Source organism: Mus caroli, unplaced genomic scaffold, assembly GCF_978045245.1.
Source record: "Mus caroli unplaced genomic scaffold, Mus_caroli_1 scaffold_11, whole genome shotgun sequence".
NCBI lineage: Eukaryota > Metazoa > Chordata > Mammalia > Rodentia > Muridae > Mus > Mus caroli.
Window position 1 is genome coordinate 82,747,659 of NW_028227266.1, and position 21,276 is coordinate 82,768,934.

Consider the following 21,276-nt stretch of genomic DNA (forward strand, 5'->3'; position numbering starts at 1 on the left):
GGAACTTGAGGCTAAGATGGTCACTGAACTACCACTGAGCTCTCCAGCCCCACATACAGATTTTCTTATTGTTACTGATTCCTAGTATAATCCCACCACGGCCAGAGAACACACTCAGTATGGTTCTTATAAATATTTCCTAATGAATTTGTCATTTGACATATTCATATATCTGTGCAAAGTGCATTCTGCTTACTCCCCCCTCACCTTTCTCTCGGCTGCCTCCCACCTGCCACCCCCACTTCTCCCAACAAGTCTCTTTCCCACATTCAAGTCTTCTCTTTTGAGATATGCTGCATTTGATTTTACTCTTTACAAAGTTGCTGAGATAGGTTGATAGCCCAGCATATGGTTGGCCCTGTCTTAAAGTTCCTGGTGGAGATGACATCCTGCTTATGTCAGTTAAGTCATATAATTTATTGTGTTATATCAATATTTCTAATGCCCCTTTCATTTCATGGGGTGGGTAGGGATTTTTTTTTTCCTGTATTGACCAGATGGTGTCTCAGAATCTCATGCTGACTTACGTACTTGCTTTTATGTTCCATTTACTTGAGGCAGTTTTTCCATCCTGCTTGGTGCTCACGGTTGCATGTCTGAAGTCTTTGTGATTCTGACCCTTTAACAGTATAAATTTTGCCATACTATCTTTGGCAGTGTCTTCCTCTCAATGTCCGCTGTTGATAATGTGATGTCAGCGTCTTCTGATTAGGGTTTGCACTGTGTAGTTTTCTCTTTACGCTTTTCCCTTGAGATACCTGGGATTTGCCTTTTAGACCGTCTCTGTGTGGCCGTGATCCTTTAGTTGGTATGCTTAGGTTTCTTAAGTTTCATACAGTATGTACTGAAGTCAGCCGTTTTGCTGTTTACTGTTGCTTCCTTTGACCCACTTTTCTTCATCACCCTCATTTTCAGATGCGTATTGAATTGCTTTAATTTGCGGCATTTCTTTTGTTTGCTATTTATGTTCCTATTAACTTTAATCATTTTTTTTTTAAAGGAAAAGACAGAGTGTTTAACACCCCGTTGTGTGAACAAGGAATAGTTGGATTTGGCATTGGAATCGCGGTCACTGGTGCTACAGCTATTGCGGAGATCCAGTTTGCAGACTATATTTTCCCTGCCTTTGATCAGGTAGGTTGCCTGCTCCTTTGCTGGGAAGGATATCTCTGAGGGTCAGTCTCCAGCTTTCCGAGGACACTGGCTGGCTCCTCCCACTCAGCTCCGCACTGCCTTCAGCAATTGTTGTCCACTTGTGCTCTGCAGTTTGCATTTTGTTGAGGGGATGCATTTGAAGATACAGCGTCATGCTTTTAAGTCATGCATTGGGCAGGAAGGAGTCACTGTAGCATGTCTCTTCTCTCTGCAGATTGTCAACGAAGCTGCCAAGTATCGCTACCGCTCAGGTGATCTTTTCAACTGTGGGAGCCTCACCATCCGGGCCCCGTGGGGTTGTGTGGGCCATGGGGCTCTCTACCATTCTCAGAGTCCTGAAGCCTTTTTTGCCCATTGCCCAGGGATCAAGGTATCCTTGTTTATTTCATTTATTTGATCATTATCGGTTGTTTCCCTCTCGTCCCCTTTGCTCATGCTGTAACTATTAGCCAACAGCGTTCTTACCTGAAGGAAGACAAGTGGGACTTTGGAATTGATACCAACTTAACTATATTTGAGATAGGGGAGGTTAGCATTTCTTTTTAAATTAACTTGCCAATGTCCAGTTTTCTAGAATGTTCCGCCTGAAGCAGCACTGGCATGATGCTGGCATCAGTTAATTGCATAGGTTCTAAAGAGTCTGGCAGTCTCCCAAAGTTCTAGTTTCTTCTTTCGAGTGGGATTTCTCATTTAGCTGATCTTGAGGTGCTTTTAATAAAACCTACTGTTTAGTTAATATTTACCTCAAAGTCGTGTTTGCTCTTAGCTCAGTCTTCAGGTTTTGAGCAGATGGAGAGAGGGTTGTCATCTAGATGTGAATTTTTTCTGTTCTAGGATAAAGTAGCTCTGCTCAGTCCACTTGGAAGGATCTCCTATTTGTAACTGGAGCTTGTAATAGCTTTTAAGTCTTTTTGATGTCACAAATATTTTGTCACCAAACACATTCCTTTCCAGGGAATCACAGAAACTCACAGATATTTTGCAGAGAGGCATATTTGTTTTTGACAGCACAAATCAGTTGTAAAAATGTTTACATTTTTTTCCTTATTTATTTATTTATTTTTTCTGCTGGATCATAAGAATAAGGTTTGTCTCAGTTGAATGGAGTCTGTATGCTTTTCTTACACAAGCCAGCAGTGGCAGTTTGGGACAAGAGCCACTTTGGGGCAACTCTTGTTTTTGAGTTTGAGCTGATGATCCTATTTAATGCTTATACCATATCCTAGGGTTTTAAACAACAGAGCGTTTAATCTTCTGCTGTGTTTTCTATTTGTTATTTTTAAATTTGAAATACACACACACTAAAAGGTTAGTAAAGATAATTATATGAAGACAGCAAGGTCTGGAGAGATGGCTTAGTGGTTAAGAGCAGTAATTATTCTTGAAGAGGATCAGAGTTCCATCACCAGCACCCACAGGGTGACTTACAACCGTCTGTGTAATTCAGGTTCTAGGGCATCTGATACCTTCTGGCCTCTGTAGGCACTGCACACTTGTGGTGTATACACATATATACAAACAAAATACTCATACACATAAAATAAAAATAAATAAATTTTATGGCGGCGCAGTGGTAGTGCACACCTTTAATCCCAGGGCTTGGGAGGCAGTGGCAGGCGGATCTCTTATGAGTTTAGACCAGCCTGACCTACAGAGACAGTTCCAAGTTCTAGGACAGCCAAGGCAACATAGAGAAACCCTATTTGGAAAAACAAAACCACCATCAACAAAACAAAAACAAACAGACAAAGAAAGACTAAAGGCTAGAAGCATAAAGGCATTGTATGATATGGTTAGTAGAGAGATTTATGCTATTTTATTAAAAAAAAAACATTCTTTTCATAAAAATAACACAATTCTTTCAAGGCACTAAGATTAAAAGTGTGAGGTCAGCCTGGTCTACCTAGTATGGCTTTCTCTGAACCAGATTAAGGGCTGGGGGGTGTCGCACAGTGTAGAACACTTACCTAGTGTGTGCAAGTTAAGGACTTGACTTCCAGATCTACAAACCAAACCAAACAAACCAAAAACCACAATAATGTGTTTGAAACCCAAAGGTGGTTTGCTTCAAGGAGTCTTCTTTGATCTTTGTAGGAGGTTCAGGCTTATTCTAATAATCCTTCCAAACTAGAGTTTGTTCTTATTTATTTTACAATCATGAGAATTTAGATGCAAGTTTGTGATTTGATGGTCAAGAGCGTGGTCTCTAGTTTGTATGGGAGAGAGTAAGAATCTCTGTTCTAGCAAGCTGTGCAACCTTGGGCAGTGTCTTTACCACTCTGTGTGCGCCAGTCTCTGTTTCTAAGTGGCGGAAAGAGTAGTAGCTGTTTCCTAAGGTCACTGTGAAGGAGAGACAAAGTGACCCACGCAGAGTGCTCTGCCAAGTTATGTCGAGCACTGCCTCCTCACTCCTAAAGGTCTTGGAGCCCTTCCCTGTGCACTGGAGATAGCCATGGAGTAGCCATGCTTTCCTCTTCCCTGTGTAATGGGATGCTATACTCTGCAGCCCACAGAGTCCAGTGAGTCACTTTTCCACTTAGGAAATGCAGGTTTGCCATTTGCCCATTAGAACGAAGGGGATTGTGGCGCTTTACATCGGTGAGTGGCAGCGGGGTGTCATTTTAGAAATGCTTATCTGAGGGGCAAAGCGTAAATGTTATAGTAAATACAAATACCCATTCCCCGGCTGAATTACTTACACTTGATTGGTTAAGTATCAACCTTAGGAGTGGACTTAGTGGGATAAATTTCATTAAAATTGTTTGTTTTTACAGGTGGTAATACCCAGAAGCCCTTTCCAGGCCAAGGGACTTCTGTTGTCATGCATAGAAGATAAAAATCCATGTATATTTTTTGAACCTAAAATACTTTACCGAGCAGCAGGTAAGGATTTCTTATATTTTATGTTTATGACTCTCCTTACATTCTCTTACAGAGTTAATTTAAAAAAAAAAAAAACCTTTCCGCCCCTAACCTTGATTTCCACTTTCCTTATAGATTGAGTTCTATGATACTTAATTTTGTCCTCAGAAGTAAACTTTAGAGAAAACCCATCTATTTAGATTTTGATTTCGGGTTGTAAAATGTTAACAAGCATAAAGGATCCAGCTTAGTTCTGTTTGCTCGGTGTGGGTTAGAGGAGAAAGAGAAGGTACTTGTTATGATTCATGACATTGAAGGTCTGATTTAAATAAGTTACCCCAAGCTCCTCTACGTCAGGGGACTCTGGGACAAGGCAGGTCCTGTTAACAATGTACTGTGAAATCAGGCTTCCCTGGGGGTCTTGTCTGCATTAGACCAAGATGCCTGGCTACCCTTCCTGTAGCTCACAATCACAAATCTATAAACACACATCTGTGACTGCTTATTTCTCAGCTGTCATGGAAAATTTAAATATCAAATGATTTATTCTATCTAAGATGTATCCCCTCACACTCCGAATTCAAGAGCATTACTTTGGCAAATCACTTTTGAACAGTTAAATTTGAAGCCACATGTTTTTGCTATGATGTAATTTATGTACAAGAAAACACACAGCTATTGTGTTTGGTTTGGGTTTTTTTTTGACAGCTGCATACATCCCCGTAGCCACTGTACCAAACAAGATGCAGGCCACTTGATCACTCCTGCAAGCCCTTTCCTCTTCTTTTCTTTCTGCCTGTCAATTCTCTCAGCTCGAAGCCTAGTTGCTTTCTGATTGCGATTAGCTTAGCTGTTCATGTTTATGATAGATTAGCGGGGCTTTGTGGGAATGGAATCTCTCATCTATTATGTTTGTCTTCTTTTCCAAACTGGTGTCACAGAGGTCAGTCCATGTTGTTGCCTGAGTCTAGTTTATCTGGATTGCCGTGTCACAGCCTATTGTGCGACTAGTCATTGTTCATTATTATTACAATTGTGGTAATTCTGCACAGTTGTGTATGGTATTAGGGCATTTTTCAGAGAATGAACATGTCTTTCAGTTGTATAGATAGTTTTGTTCATCACTGTTTTTACGGTTGTTGTTATTGTAAGAAAAATTGTTTCTCCTAAGGAAAGCAGGTTACTTTTTTTCTCTTCAGCAAGCTACTGACCTTTAAATATTATTAATATATCGAACATCTACTTCTGGCACCTGACTGCTAATGAGTTAATTGGGAAATGAATCTTGGTTATGAAGAAAAAAGGACTTGAAAATCTAAAGCATATACAATTCTGTTGCATAAGTATTATTTTGAGTTCATATCCATTGTATGGGCCCACTATTATTTATTGAAGGCTCATGCACTGGGCTTCTATTTTACTTTATCCACTTAATTTTTAAAACTGCCTTGTATTGTTAGCAGAGAGAGATTTCCCCAAATGTGAAGTATTGTTGTCTCCATAGCTCTTGAAATAAATTATTTTAAGGATTCTAAACATTTATTTCCTTAGGAACCTAAAATGTCAGTCATCAAAAATAATTTCCTGTTATCCCTTGAAATATATTACATGTGTGTGTGTTTGTTTGTATAATCAGAATATATACTTTCAATCTATATGTGTAGTGTCTACACTCTGTCATCTGACTCTGTGTCTCTGTGCATCACTTCGGAAGCATGTGTTTCCTGACAGTGGTTTACTTTGTCTGTCTCTGTTCTCTTATGCATTGTTCACAGAGATCTGTTTCTGTCTTAGCCATGTAGGAAAACTTTTGTTGTATCTAAAACAAGTGGATCCACAGTTAACAGGACATAATTTCATTACTGCAGAGAGTGCTTTGATAAAATGTTGAGAACAGAGGAGAATTAAAGGTTTTCAGTGAACTTGAAGTGCAGAGTTGCCTTTGAATTTGTTGATGTGTTTTCTGTGATCAATAAGCTGTGCTGTTCATGGCACTGGGCCCAGAAGAATTTTCCGATTTACTTTCCAGATTGAATTTGAACGTTGAGCACATGTGTCCTTACTTTCTCTTATTTTCTTAGTGACCAAGCTTATGCCATGTGACAGAGTGATGCTTTCTTACCTCTGTGTAAAGTTTAGGATCATGAATCACTGCACAGAGTACCAAGTTTGCCCATGATAACTCTGTAGCCATCTATCATTTATATACAGAATAAAAATAGCAAAAGTTCCCCTTCCATCCCCTTTATTTCCTACTCCCCCGTAGCTCAACTTCTGTGGATTTATATTTATTGCATAGGCAATGAGGTGGATGATATTTGTTGACATATAAAACATAAAAAAAAGATAAGCACTTTCCTGTAACTTGCTTTGTGAAACATTTTTTCTATAAATGTACAAAAAAAATCTATAAATATATGTCTGTATACTCAAGTAATAAGGAACAAGCTATAGGTTTTCTATAAGGAACTGTTCCTTAAAATATATTTCTATTAAATCTTTGGGAATTTCATATAATGTGTTTTGATTATACTCCTATTATTTGATTATACACCCATACTCCTGCCCACCCTCCCAACTTTGTGATCTCCCCTTAAATCCTCATCGGGCCCAATCGGTAATGCTTCTGTACTCCTGGGTGTGGGGCTCTGTACTGTAACATGGTGGACATACCTGGGACCACACCCTTAAGGAAAACTGAATCTTCTTCATTAGAAGCCATCAACCACAAATAGTTCTTCAGTTAAGGGTGGGTTCTCTTGACACCCCCCCCATCTTGCCACATATTTGGAGATATTTCTGTCAGTTAACATAGGTGAAGCTGATCTCTACTTCATAAAATATGTGCCATACCTACATTTTCCCCTTGCTTATAAACATTGAATTGCTTCTAAATTCTGGCTTTTTAAAACAGTATTGAAAAAAAAAACACATCTGTTTATATACATTTAAGTATATAGGAGAAGGAAATTACATCTGTATTAAAACTGTGTCTGTACAAAAATCAAGAAATGCATAATCTGTATACTCAAATACTAAAGATCAAGCCGTAAGTATTCTACAGATAGCTTTAAAAAAATTTCTGTTATCAGTGAATTGATACATTAATAAAAATTGTTGTGTGAATTAGAAGCTCACGAAATTGGTGTTCAGTCTTTTACTGCTTTCTCTGATCCCCATGTAGTTTTCGGCTGCACCCTGGTAGTACATCGAGCTTGAAGTTAAGAGCATCTTGCCATTTTTTTTCCCCAGGGGCCAGTAGTTGCTGTTGCCTGTTCATGTGCAACTATAAAAACTAGTGTTGGTCCCTATCTAATAAGTAACCAGAGTTGAGAAAGTTCGAGAAAGCTGGATGTGGTGGCATATACCTGTAATCCCAACATTTGAGAGACTGAGAAAAGAGGATGGCTGTGAGTTCAAGGCCAGCCAGGGATACAGGGATACATAGTAAGACTTTCATTAAAAAAACAAAAAAAAAAACAAAAACAGGAGCCAACAACAACAGCAGCAGCAACATAAAAACAACCTAATCAACGCGCCAAACAAAAGTTGTAGCAACATCACAAAACTACTCTTGACGGTGAGGTCTGAATGGTAGTGGTGATGTGGAAAGGCCCCGAAGTGTGTGATGTAGTCAGTGATTTACTAACCTTCCGAAGCAAGAGCCAAACCGGGCTCTACCCCATGGCTGAGTTAACCTGAGTCTCTAGTGGCAGCTGTTTAATTCCCTTCTGCTTCCATTTAGCAGTGATGTTCCACTGCATGCAGAAACTGGTGTTTTGTGGAGCAACATGGATAGCCATGACTGTAACTGTGCAAGTGACTGAGAGCTAACTGTGGTGTGAATGTGTTGAGAGTTTTAGGGATAGCCCAACCCAGTTTATTATGCCCAACTTTTGTCTTTTTGTATGTGCGTGTGCCTGCATCAGTTTGTGTGTACCATGTGCTTACAGAGGCCAGGTGAAGGTCTCCTGGAACTGGAGTTACAGGCAGTTATCAGCCACTGAGGTGTGTGGTGGAAGACAAACTCAAGAGCATTAAGAGTTCCTAATCACCGAGCCATCCTTTTAGTTCCTTTTTTTTTAAATAAAAACAGAATTACTTGATTTAAAAACCAGCAGTCTGAAAAGATGCATTAATTTATTGGTGCTTTTTTTTTTTTCTTATCTGCTTAACAAAACAGTGACCCATTTTAAATTGGGAGTAACAATCTTTTTTTTTTTTTTGCATGTCAATTCTTGTGTTAAGTGATTTTCCTCGTGACTGTAATTTAGTGTTCAATTATTTTCCTCATGTGACATTCATATTTTTTTTAGCTATAGAAAATGCATTTGAGGATACAGTTCACTTTTAAATACTTCATTATCTCTTTGAGAATTGTATTTTGATCATATTCATCCCCTCCCCCAACTTTTCCCAATTTCATATTTGATCAACTTTGTGCCTTTTTTTTTTTTTAAACTCATCAAGCCTCATTGGTGTTGCCTATACGCTGTTAGGTTATGACCATCAACTGGAGCATGTGAGACCTGCTGGAGCCACATCCTTAAAGATAACTCTCTTTTGTTCAGCATCTATAAATTACCAGTAGAGCATCAGATCAGCTATGGATGGGGCTTCATACCCATTTCTCTTCATACTGGGAGTTTGACTGATTTGAGCTTGCACAGTTACAACCATTGTGAGTTCATATTTCACAATGATTCTAGTGTGTCTGGAAAACATTGTTTTCCTTCAATCTCCACCTCTGGCTCTTAGTTTTTCAACTCCCTGAGACTTGGCAGTAAGGAAGTGTGATAGAGATGTCCAATTTAGGCCTGAGCATTCTGCCTTCAATTATTCTCTGCACCTTGTCTAGTTGTGAAACTCTATTTTAATCACCATTTGTAGGCTTATATTTTTTAAAACCTACTTTAATAAGGGTTCTTAAATGCTTCAACCTTTCTTATAGCCCACTGATCAAAGGTAGGGGAGGAGGATGGCTAGTAGGACAAAGAGGGCATAGACCTGTTTAGAAGTAGTTCTTTGGGGGAAATTCCAGTCTTCGTTGTCAGCAGTCCAGTCCACTAGCAAAACACCAAACACGAATAAGCAGCTGTGGCTTGATCCAGAAGAAACCACAAGACTCCAAGGATCGGCACAAGTCCCCTGAAACAGCAAGAAGCAGCCAGAACACCACCAGGAGTTCTTTGGTGCATTTCTCTCTACGAAGTCACAATCAGTGAAGATTAGTGAAGAAAGCAAAGTGAACCAATGTCAGAGCATCATCAGCAAAGACCAGCAAGGTGAAGCCCAGGGAAGACCAGCGAGGCAAACCGATGCCAGAGCATTGTCTACTGTCTGTTGGGTTATACTTAGACTCTTTCCAAACATCATGTGTCCTCCCAAGCATCTGTTTCAGCAAAATATCACATGCCATCCCACCAGGCAGCTTCCAGAAAAACACCACGTGTCTGTTCTCAGCAAAACATCCTCTCACGTTCTGCTTTATCAAAGCATCCTCCCATAAGACAGCTTCCAGAAAAACATCACATGATACTCCTGAGTCTTCAATGCAACCAGAACTTCACACTTCAGCCATTGATTGCAAAGAGAAGCTTCTTTGATGACATTTGAGAGATGCTATAACAAGATCTCATGAGGAGTTGGTTTAATTCTGTAATCACAGTAATCAGAGTAGGTCCTCCTCTAGGGTCTATGTCTTGTCTAGCCACTGATTCTTGGCTCTGATAACTGTGCACATATAGGTTCCATCTTGGGGAACAGGCCTGATTTCTAGTTAGAGAATGGTTGGTTGGTCCTATGCCATTTGTGCCACTGTTGCCCCTGTCAGCCTGTCTGGATAAGACTGAGTTTTACTTTCTTCCTCTAGTAGCATGCACAGCAACTTCTTTGTAAACACTAGCCAGTAAGGATTAAGCTTCCAGGTCAGTACCTGCTTGATTTCTCCGTGTTTTATGGCACAAATATGTGATAGATTCAGCAACAGGGTCTCGCCATCAGTTCAGGAGGGTGACTAAGAACCTGCAAAATGTGAGAGTCTATAGGACCTAACTGGCCAACAACTCTGATAGAGCTAACCCATTCCTGACATTGGGTTTTTATTAGTTAGCTTGTGGTGTCTAGTAGGGAGATAATCTCCTGGAAGAGTGTAACTACATTTAAATTGTTTTTATATATGAAATGTTTATATTTTAGGAAGCATCTTCAATAGTTTTTCACCTCGTTTTCAGAAAGTCTTTAGTGTCACTCATTTATCCCTTTTTCTTTGGTTTTCTCTTTCATACCTCATCCCATTTAACTCTTCCTATACCATTATTCACCCTTACCTGTTACATTGCTGTGTTCTTCCTCCACTTGAAAGCCTCCCTCCCAATGACCCCTTACTGACCCCTATGTGGTACATTTACACAATGGAATATTATTCAACCATTAAGAAAAATGGAAGTTGTAAGTAAATGGATGCAAACAACCATCCCATGCGAGGTAACCCAGATGCAGAACTATAAACCCCCAGTGTTTTCTCTCATTGTGAATGGTAGCTTTGAGTCTTCATGTGTGCATCTTATTTGGAATATCCAAAACAATTCCAGTGTTTTAAAGAGGAAAGAACAGTTGTCAGTACAATTGATTTGGTAGCACCGTTGCCAACTTGGAAATGTAACACACTGCTGATTGCATGGAAAAAATTCCTCTGAGTAACTGAGAAGATGAAAGAGGCTGGAGACGTGGTTAAAGTTCACTACACTCTGGGTTATGAAGTATCAGTCCCATGAAAGCTTTTCTTTGTCATGTCAAACAAGACTGCAAAATGTAATGAGGTTAATTGCAAGTCTTGCAAAGAGCAGATAGACGCGCTGTTATATCACTACTGCCTTTGCCATGTGTGCGTGCCAGCCATCTTGAGAAGTGGTCTAATTTGTCTCATGCAGAAAAGCTGGAGATGTAGAATGTCATTATTTAATTAAGTTATTATTAAAAGTGATTTCAGGAGCTCTCTCCTCTCTCTCTAACTCCCCCAACCTGTGTGTGTGTGTGTGTGTGTGTGTGTGTGTGAGAGAGAGAGAGAGAGAGAGAGAGAGAGAGAGAGAGAGAGAAACTCAGTGTTACAACCAGGAGAAAATGAGTTCTATCACCAGAACCAGAGAGAGAGAGAGAGAGAGAGAGAGAGAGAGAGAGAGAGAGAGAGAGAGAGAGAGAGAGAGACTCAGTGTTACAACCAGGAGAAAATGAGTTCTATCACCAGAACCCATGTAAAAATGTTGGGCATGATGATGATGTGTGCTTGTTATTCCAACCCTGGGGAGGGAAAGACAGAGGAATCCTGGTCCCACTGGCCACTCACTTGGTGAGTGCCAGACCAATTTGAGACTCTGACTCAAAGGAGGTATATTATGTTTTGGAAGATGGCACATGAGCGTTGTGTTCTGGCTTCCACATACATGTTCACACATGCACAAAAGTGATATCAGGTACATTTAAGTTGAAAAAGGTATAGACTTTTCCAGAGTAACATTGCCATTGAACTAGAAACAATAAGTAATAAGTTTAGTGACATTTCAGTGGTAAGAACACATGATCTTCTGAAATAATGATGTACATAAAGACACGTACAACCTTAAAATAATTATATATAAAAGTATCTGCATGAGAAGTCTTCTGGTCACATGCAGGATACTCTTGGATTTTTTACGTGTGGTATTTGTTCAGATGGCTTCTATTTAATAGTCAAGTCTCAAGGGAAACATTGTCTGGCATGCATAGATATGAGCTTTGCATCTTTCCATCTTTCTAGTTAAGTTTGTCCAGGATACAAAGAGATCATAGATATAGTATTGAGTGTGTCTCTGTTCCACCTACAGGTGCATTGCTTACTAATAGCTTCATTTGTGTTATTTGTACTAACATTTCAAAAATGGAATATTAATCCACAGTGCCTCTATGAGATATGTACAGTATGTATAATGGTCCTGTGAGTGAGAGTAATGCTTTGTAAAATGGAAATGTCCACTGCAGCCTTAATGATGGGGGTCAATGAAGTTTTGTAGATTGTAATGCTGTCTTTTTCCTCAGAACACAAAAGATGTCTGTTATGATTAAGGTAATGTGTCATGTTCCTGTGATATTTCCATAGTCACAGGTAGGATCCTGGGACACAAAAGCAATATAATAATTTGTCAGAGATATAATAATTTGTCTATCAAATTAGATGCAGATATAATGCTGGAGCCTGTCTTCTGCTTGGTCCTACGGGACTGACAGGTGAGGCAGGCTGTTTTCAGGATGCAATGAAGACATTTAGTATATTTAATCATCAGACATCATAGGCTAACATTCCAGAAATGCACAGTCAGTACTTTTTAATACAGGGAACATTTATTGTCTTGTCAGAGCATCAGGTATGATAAAGCTCTACCCATGTTTCACATTTGTGGGGAAACTCTCATTCTTGAAGTTCAATGTGTGGGGAAGGATCCTTATATGTCAATAATGGTCACTACATATCTCATAGGGGAATTTGCAGCATGAAGATCAGTGGTTAATTTCTTGCACACAAGTAATTAGAAGGTATTGGCAAGTTCTTTCAAGGGATAGGGGGATGATAACTGACAGGTTTCAGTATTTGCCTCATCTGAAATACCATAAGTCTGATTTCTTAGATGCCTTTGTATACTTGGCTGCACCCTTCCAAGATTTTTGCTTCCTCTCAGATTTTTTTTTTTTTGTGATAGCTTTTCTTTGTGTAGTCCTTGCTCTCTAGACCAGAATCCTTCTTTATTGTCTCTCATGCCAACTATCTCTGTCTCCAAGACTTCCCCCATTCGTGCTATACTTGGTGAGACCTCTTTGATTTCCATAAGTGGGCTGTTGCCTCCTCTTAGATCCCCAGAGTGGCTGGTGATATGTTGTTGATATTTTGGTTTTGGTTAATACTAATAGTATCTTTTATCTTTATAATTCCCAGAGAAGGTTTCATTTTTCAATAGTATGAGTGACTTCTTCAGTGGTTGTTGTGTTGTTGCTGTCCAGTGTCTTATCTGAGGCTTAGATATATTGGATACTTAGTCATTGTTAACTGACTAGATTATACATAGTGTATATATTATTATACATTTTGTTTCTTGCAAACATCTGCTTAAGATGGCTTATTAGAAGAAAATTGGGCAAAAAGTATGGGAAATGAAGTGGGCTATTTGGGAATAAAATGAACATATTCATGCTGTGAGTCTGTAAGTGGCCATGTGCTAGGCATGCAAATGTGTTCTCATGTGCAAGCAAGTGTGGAGGCAAGAGGTTTACAGTATCTGTTTATAAAATCTGTCCGGCCCAATAATGGTGTCCTCTGTTAGGCTATATACGTCTTGTTCTCTCAGTTGTACTGCCTCCCATTGCTGTGGATCTGGTGCTGAGGATTTCTCAGTGCACTGCTCGTTAGGATGTGAATGCAGTCAGCGTGAAGGAGAGGGAGATGGATTCAGTTGGTGTGCATGCTCTGAGCATATGTGATGCTCCGTGGCTCCTGATGCCAGAGTTCCAACTCCTGAGGGTTGCTCCTCTGCAGAAAGCACATAGCACATAGGAATGCATGCTTGCAAATTTGAAGTAACCTTCTCCTGGAATATGTTATCACTTAAACTGATATAACTGCAGAGTACCTGTGGATTTTTACTGGCACGTCTGGCTTGGCTCATTTGCAAAGGAGTATATTCAAGTTGAACTCTTACTTTCAAGTGCTTAAGTTTAAACTGATGCAAAGCAGAGACGAACTCTGAGGAGATCTGTGGCATTCAGCATGGCTCCAGGGACTGACCTGATTGGGATGGTGAGAGGTTTACACAGACACAACGCACAAGAAGACTGGGATCCGGTGGTTTGGGTTCTTGAATGGAGAAATTACAGCACCCTGAAACTCAGCCTGTTGAGTATACACAGTTGAACATGGAGGCAGGGTTTTTATGTGCAGCTGAATAAGGAGTCCGATTTAGTTTATTTTGGTAGGATTAGTCTACACATGGGAGTAATCTTCAAGCTGTAAACATGGGGGCAGGGGCTAGAAAATAGAAAGTGGACATTTTCAATATATACGGTCAGCATTCACACTTGGACTAGTGGAAGGCTTTGCTACCCCTCTGAGACTCACCTTGGGGAGGCTTGGCCCTCCCGTGTGCTGAGACATTGGTTCTTAATGTTTGCCCCAGACTTCACTTGCCCCCCTACAGAGGGTTTATGGCCCCCAGTTTGGTCTTAATTTGCTCTTTCCCTGAATCACAATTTTTTGTGTGATGTTAAAAAAAAGAAGAGAGAATTAAGCATTGTTTGCCATGTTGTTCCTTAATTGCTAAAATAATGAGGCCTTATTGTTCTGGGCAATTTATTTAAGACAACAAGGCAGTCATTGCTGGAAGTTTTTCAAAGAAGATGTGCCAAGATGCCAAGCCGTCACGCTAGTATGCCAGCCCCAGAGTCCTTCCAGGGATTTGCTCTTTACCAGCTGACAAGACAAGACAGGAAGGCAGGATTCTTGTATGCCCCTCACTGGCTCACAAGCACACTAGAAGGTGTGCTGGTTTCCTGTCCTTTCTGCTGGCCTGTGATCTTGTTGCTAGAGCATGAAGTCACGGCAGAGGGCCAGGGTGCCATCTTTGGCCAGGTGTCCTTGGTTTGGTCCTGACTATCATGATGGTTAACAGCCTAGTAGAATTTGGTCCCCTGGTCAAATGCGTCTCTGTGTCTGTCTATTTTCCCATCTGTTGGTCACTTATGGATAAATGTCTTTCATCAATGCAAAGTACAAAAATGAAACACAATAAACTTAACCCTACTATGTGTTTCCCTGCTTGAAAGAAAACTGGACTGAGAACATAAGAACTTACTTGAACAGTGACATAGGGTTTTGGCAAATTTGTTAATCATTTTTAAGCTCCCTTTAAAATTCACTTTTAAATTATTTTGTTTGAGCATGACATGGTATGTGAGTAGAAGTGGGATTCCAGTGGCTTTTCTTCCTCTCCTTCTTCATGTGGGTCCTTGGACTTGAACTCAGGTCCAAGTTTGTGCTGCAACACCTTTCACATGCTGAACCATTCCACGGGACCCAAATTTATAAACATTTTAACAATAACAGTTTTAAATCTGTGCAGTGCAGAGAATTCCATCCACCACAGTCCATCTCCCTCGGTTACCATCATGCCATTGAACGCTCAGTTCTTATGCTTTGCCGGTTCTGATGAGTTAAGTTGGGGGAAAACACGCACCATTAGATTGATCCAGTGTCTGACTGTGATCTTTCATGTTTCAGGATAGATGATCTATTTCAAATGTTGCATATATTTATCTGGGCTGTCATGGAGCTATATAATAAAATTTATATTTTTACATGAAGCTTTCAACAATGAGACCCTGTCACAGTGAGATTTCTGATATTCTTTAAGACACAAGTGTCACTTTGGGAACATGAATTAACCTCTGTTTTTCTCTCTCATTATGTATTTAGTGGAACAGGTCCCAGTAGAACCCTACAAGATCCCCTTGTCTCAGGCTGAAGTCATCCAGGAGGGCAGCGATGTGACTCTGGTTGCCTGGGGCACTCAGGTCTGTAATACTGACCACCCGCTGAGTCCACAGTGCGCTGAGAAACTCTTGTTTGTCATTCTGGTGTGTTCTTTATGTCTCAGATGGTCTCTTTGTGCTAATGACATCCATCCTCACCTCCAACTTTGCTAAGGTGTAGCTGACAGATAAGAATGATTTGGGATGGATAGCATGATGATTTCACATATGTATGTACTGTTAAATGATGACCCCAATCAAATTAATCAATAGTTTATTACTGCAGTGCACATGTGCATGTGTGTATGTGTGTATGTGTGTGTGTGCAGACTGAGGAGACTTTTCTTCTATATGATCTACTCTGAGCACATTTTAAGTGATCCAGCTTCTTTTTAAAGCAGGGTTTTGTTTATTTTTATTTTTGATTAATTTTCTGCTTTGACAATTTCACACACACATACACACACACACACACACACACAAATTGTGCTCTGATTACTTTCATCCCTTAACCCTCTCTCTTCTCTCTTTCATATTTATCAGGGCCCTTCCTTTGTGCTCCTCAGTCTTGTTCCTCGATTTATGACTTTTGTGACTCAGTTAGTTTCACCGCAGGGATATCTGTGTGAGCAGTGGATTGGAACTATCCATTGGAGCCTAGTTGGGGTTACAAGTCTGAAGGCAGTGATTCCTCCTCCCTGTAAATCTGTCAGTGGTAAATATTTCCACAGTTGTGATGTGGCATCCCTAAACTCTTCCTTGGTTCATGACTGGCCATTGATAGGCCCATTCTTCTGAAGACCAAGTACAGCCATCCATAGCTTGTTCTAAGTTCTTGGTTTCAATGTGAGTGCCTTGGCAAGAAGATGGTGTTTTTACAGCTCTTCTCCCTTCTCCCAGCTCATTGTGACCCCTCTTCTACATTGTCCCTGAGCCTCAGGTGGAATGTCTTACATAAGGCCGAGGACTCATCTATTACGTATTCTCTGCACCTTGTTCAGCCATGACTGCCTTTAAACAGTCTTAATGATGCTCAGATCGGGCCATGAACTTGCTAAGCAGCTGATGATGCAATTGAAATTCTGTTCCTACACCCTGTACCTCCCAAGTGCTGGGATTACAGGCTCTGGCCTCTGTGCCCAGTTTACAAGCCACATAATTTTATTAGCTTGGCCCCTATGCTCCTCTTTCCTTCCTTGGCATTTACTCATTTTGTGACTGGAGGTACCTATTTAGTCAAACTGAGATGTTAGATGGGTGTACACAGCTGTGTCCATTAAGAACACCTTTGTAGCTCATATTGCATGTCTGTGTTACATGTTGCCCTGAGATCTTTCTCATCCTGTCTTTTGCTCTGTCTCACGAGTGCTTTGCTTGCCACATGGACCACCTCTCCTATGATCCTGTGACAGAATTAGGTGTCTTAAGCTATCTTTCTCTTTCCTAGTGACAGTTTCATCGGATTTACCTCAGCTGTAACAGTGGGGCTTGGTGTCATAGGTCTCCCCTTTCTCTGTCATCTGTCTGTCCGTCTGTTTCCTGTCTGTCTATCTCTGATCTGGCTGTCAGCCATCGTGTATGATGCTAAGGATTGAATCCAGGTCATCTGAAAGAGCAGCAAGTTCGCTTAGCCACTGAGCCATCTCTCTAGTGCCTCTCCTAGTTGTTAAACTCAGCATTTATCTCTTACTTGGGTGTGGGTACTTGCCCCTTTGTCTATGAAACCTTTTGGTCTTTAGCTTTTAGGATTACTGACTTTCTTTCTTTCTTTCTTTCTTTCTTTCTTTCTTTCTTTCTTTCTTTCTTTCTTTCTTTCTTTCTTTCTGTTTCTTTAGCTGTTTCATGTTTAGAACTCTTGTTCTGCACCCCCCCATCTTTTCTTTAAATGGTGGTGGTATGTGGGTTCTCTCTCCCTATGCTTTGTAGTCATTCTGCTTTGCTTCTGCCCGTTTGCCTTCTGAACTTTTGGAATGAATATTTCTCCCTTTCTTCTGGCATTTATTGTCTACTATCTAGTTTCTAGACATTTGTCCCTGATTGTTTTTGTGACTTGGTGATCAATATTAATACATTCTCCCTGCAGATCATTTCTCTAACTGCAGACAGTATCCTTATGAACGATGCTGTCATTCAGCCAGTCTTTCAGCTCCAAACTGTTCTAGTCATTCTCTCTGTATTTTCCCTCATTTTCAGGTTCATGTCATCCGGGAGGTGGCTTCCATGGCCCAAGAAAAGCTTGGAGTATCTTGTGAAGTCATTGATCTGCGGACAATTGTGCCTTGGGATGTGGATACAGTTTGCAAGGTATAAGTCTTTAGCCAATACATCACTCTTTCCCTAAGGCCTTCTGTCAATCAACTTTCTTGGATATTTGAAATTGTGACTTGCATGAGCGTTTTCCACTGATTTCAAAGTTTTCAATCTGTGATGTGAATGGAAGAGGTGCTATAGCCTTGATGTTCAAACAACCAGATCCCTTTAGACTGTCTTTGTCCCCTCATGGTTGTCTCTGTTTAAAATATCCCAGTGTTGTCCTTGTAGGCAACTCACATTGACTTTTGTGGGAAACAGTGGTATAAAGAGAGAGTATCAGGGCCATTGACATCACCGGTGCAGCTAACTTCTCACTGGTTAGGTTCAGCTCTGTTTGATTTAGTGAGGTAAATGGTTTGGCTCCATTTTACAAAGTCCTTTTTCCTCTATAATCAACTATGTTATTATTTAGCAAATTACTCTAGTTATAGTAAATTGATCCTGTGGACCACAGACTGAATGTTATGTTGTGGGATTCTGGCTACTCTGAATTATAGTTTCTGTCCTGATATTTAGATTAGATTGTTGATGCCCCTACTACATAGTTGTCTTTGAAGAATAGGGCTGAGTTTATAACCGGTATCTTATGCACTGACTTCTGCATAGTTTATGGAGTGTCAGTTTTTACATCAGTGCCCAGGGAAAAGTCAGGTCTTCTGTTTTGTGATGATCTCATCTACTGACGTCTAGATAATAGTTACAGGTATTTCTCTCTCTCTTTTTCCTGTATTTGTTGCTATAGCAAATAGATCCTAAGATTTAGAGTATTTTATGGCTACTATTTTTAAATTTTAGGAATTTGAGAATTTCATGTTATGTTTTTTGATCCTGCTCACCCCCCAGCTCCTCCTAGATTCACTTCCTTTCTGTACCCACCCAACCTGTGTCCTCCCTTTGTAACTGCTTTTTAAATTTCTTGTTATTATAACATAATTACATCATTTCCCATTTCTCATTCTTCCCTCCAAATCCTCCTGTATAGTCCTTCTTTCTTTCAAATTTATGGCCTATTTTTTTATTAATTATTGTTGCATACATATACATATGTATATCCATATGTAGTCCTAAATATATTACAACCTCGCCAGTCTGTATAGTGGACTTGTATGTATGTATGTTTCAGGTGGTATGGTCTTCCCTGGGGAAGATTATTTCTACTGCTCTTGGCATTCCTTAGTTGCCTATACTTCTTTGTCTTGGGCTGAGGCCTCTTGCTGTCCTCACCAGTCCTCATTAGGATGTCTGTTGTCCTTGTGCGGCTCATACTTGTGCCATTTGGTCTGTCATGTTGGTGAGATTTTATAGGTGTAGCTTCAGACATTACTGAGAGACACAGTCTCACAACAAACTCCCCATTCTTCTGGCTTTCACACTCTTTCTGTACACACTTCTACAACGTCCCCTGAATCTTAGGTGTGGGAGTTCTTTTGTAGCTGCATTTACTGGGACTCCACAACTCTGCATTTTGATTGGTTGTGGCTTTCTGTTATGCTCTCCAGCTGTTGCAAAGAGAAACTTCCTTCATGGTGGGTAAGGACTCCCATTTATCCCTGTGTGTAAGAGCAGATATTTATAATATAGTTAGGGGTTATGCTGGCTTATTAAGTAGTGGTTGTAGGTTCTCCTCCAAGACCCATGACTTCACTAGTCCTGGGTAGTTCGCTAGGTTCCCAGTACCAGGCAGGCTTTTCCTCTTGTTGAGCGGGCCTTATGCCCGGCTAGAATTGCTGTTATTGACAAGGGCTTGTGCTGCACCCTTAGAGTTCTTTTTCTCAGCCTGTTGTGGTGGTGGTTCATAGGCCTCATAACTCTGTAGACTGTTGGTCCCTTTCCTCTGTTGGAAGATTGTCTCCTGGTGCCATGAATGCTAGTCTTCATGGGGGGTTACCATTTCCAGCTCTGCACCGTCTGGACCCTGTTTCTGAAGTTTATGGTCTCTTCAACTCTTCAATAGAGACTTATCTTCCACCTCTGTGGGGTCCACTAACGGCCTTAGAATACTCTGTAATGCTTTAGGAGTCTCTTGGAGAACCTGGCTAATGACTCAAAAGAGGGCTTTTCATGTCTGGATTGGGCTTTTCCATTAGAGGGTTTTGGATCTTGGCAGAAGTATTGTCAGCACAGATGAGAAGTTTCATTTAAACTACATGTATAGCTATACATAGACTTATCTGTATTATAGTTTATTTTATTTTTTTAAGCTTGTTAATAGTATGATGCCATATGATTTTTTTTCTGGCTCCACTTAACTTATAAAGAACTCACAATAAAGCCATGCGGGCCTAGACTTTTCTTTACATATGGTTAGTGGAAATGAACTCAATTCCTAACACAGATAATGACAATGAAGCTTTTCTAATTCCTTATTTATTAATTTTAAACAATTTTTGTTTTTTATACAAATTTTATCCAGAATTTATTCATAAAACTGTTAGGATTACTTAATCTATTTATACTTATTTAATTGCTTCTCTGTAAGTGTACATCTATCATCTACTGTCTGTTTTATATGGACCCCAGCTGGTTTTTGTACATACTTCATTCATTCTTTTTGGTTGACCAGCTATTTTTAATTTACAGTTCTTACTAGCTTGCTAGATCTGCAGTCTTTTATTGTTATTTAACTCACTACACTAGAGTTATAACACACACCCCTGGTTATTGTCACAAACATGCTATAGTTCACTTATAATCTCAAAGGTTGACAGTAGAGTTCTTGTCATAAATTAATACCTTTCCTTAATCACAAGGGTTTATTTGATATACTCCAGTACTGTGATTCCCTGGGCAACATTCAGATCTCTGAATCAGATCTCCAGAGAACATACACTCCTACACATACATATACCCACATACACCCACACACACCCACATGTATGTATGTGTGTGTATATATATATGTGTATATGTGTGTGTGTGTGTGTGTGTATGTGTGCGTGCATGCATATCTGTGCCCTTGCACACATACTTAACTCACATGCATGCACATATGTTCAGGCAAATACATGTATATTCTGTCTCACAATACATGCATATATTAATACATACATTTAAACATATTGTCACACACATAATACTACACTAATGTACTAATGTCACACATATAGTCGTACACATACACACAGATATAGTCACACACATACACACTCCTAAATACATATATATATATATACACTTAGATATATATGCTGTCACATATAAGCACATTCACTTATATAAACACAGCATAACTTAACTCACTCACATTAACACAATCATATATCTATATTCAGACATGCCTATATATGCATTCACACATACGTTTTCTTATACACACTCATACACACACACACACACACATTTACTCACATATACACTCACTCACATACCTTATAAACAATGTCCAGGGCTAAGGGA

At 39.9% G+C, this 21,276-nt stretch overlaps 1 protein-coding gene across 3 annotated transcripts in view; it reads left to right on the forward strand.

Moving 5' to 3' along the window:
* The window catches only part of Bckdhb (branched chain keto acid dehydrogenase E1 subunit beta), a 190,916-nt gene that overhangs the window by 53,934 nt on the left and 115,706 nt on the right, over window positions 1–21,276 (forward strand). For all 3 annotated transcript variants that reach the window (XM_085827787.1, XM_085827786.1, XM_085827788.1), the window contains exons 4-8: window positions 1,001–1,134; window positions 1,370–1,525; window positions 3,930–4,038; window positions 15,512–15,609; window positions 17,761–17,871. In XM_085827787.1, the coding sequence (XP_085683913.1) occupies window positions 1,001–1,134; window positions 1,370–1,525; window positions 3,930–4,038; window positions 15,512–15,609; window positions 17,761–17,871 (608 nt within the window). The remainder of the gene's footprint in view (window positions 1–1,000; window positions 1,135–1,369; window positions 1,526–3,929; window positions 4,039–15,511; window positions 15,610–17,760; window positions 17,872–21,276) is intronic.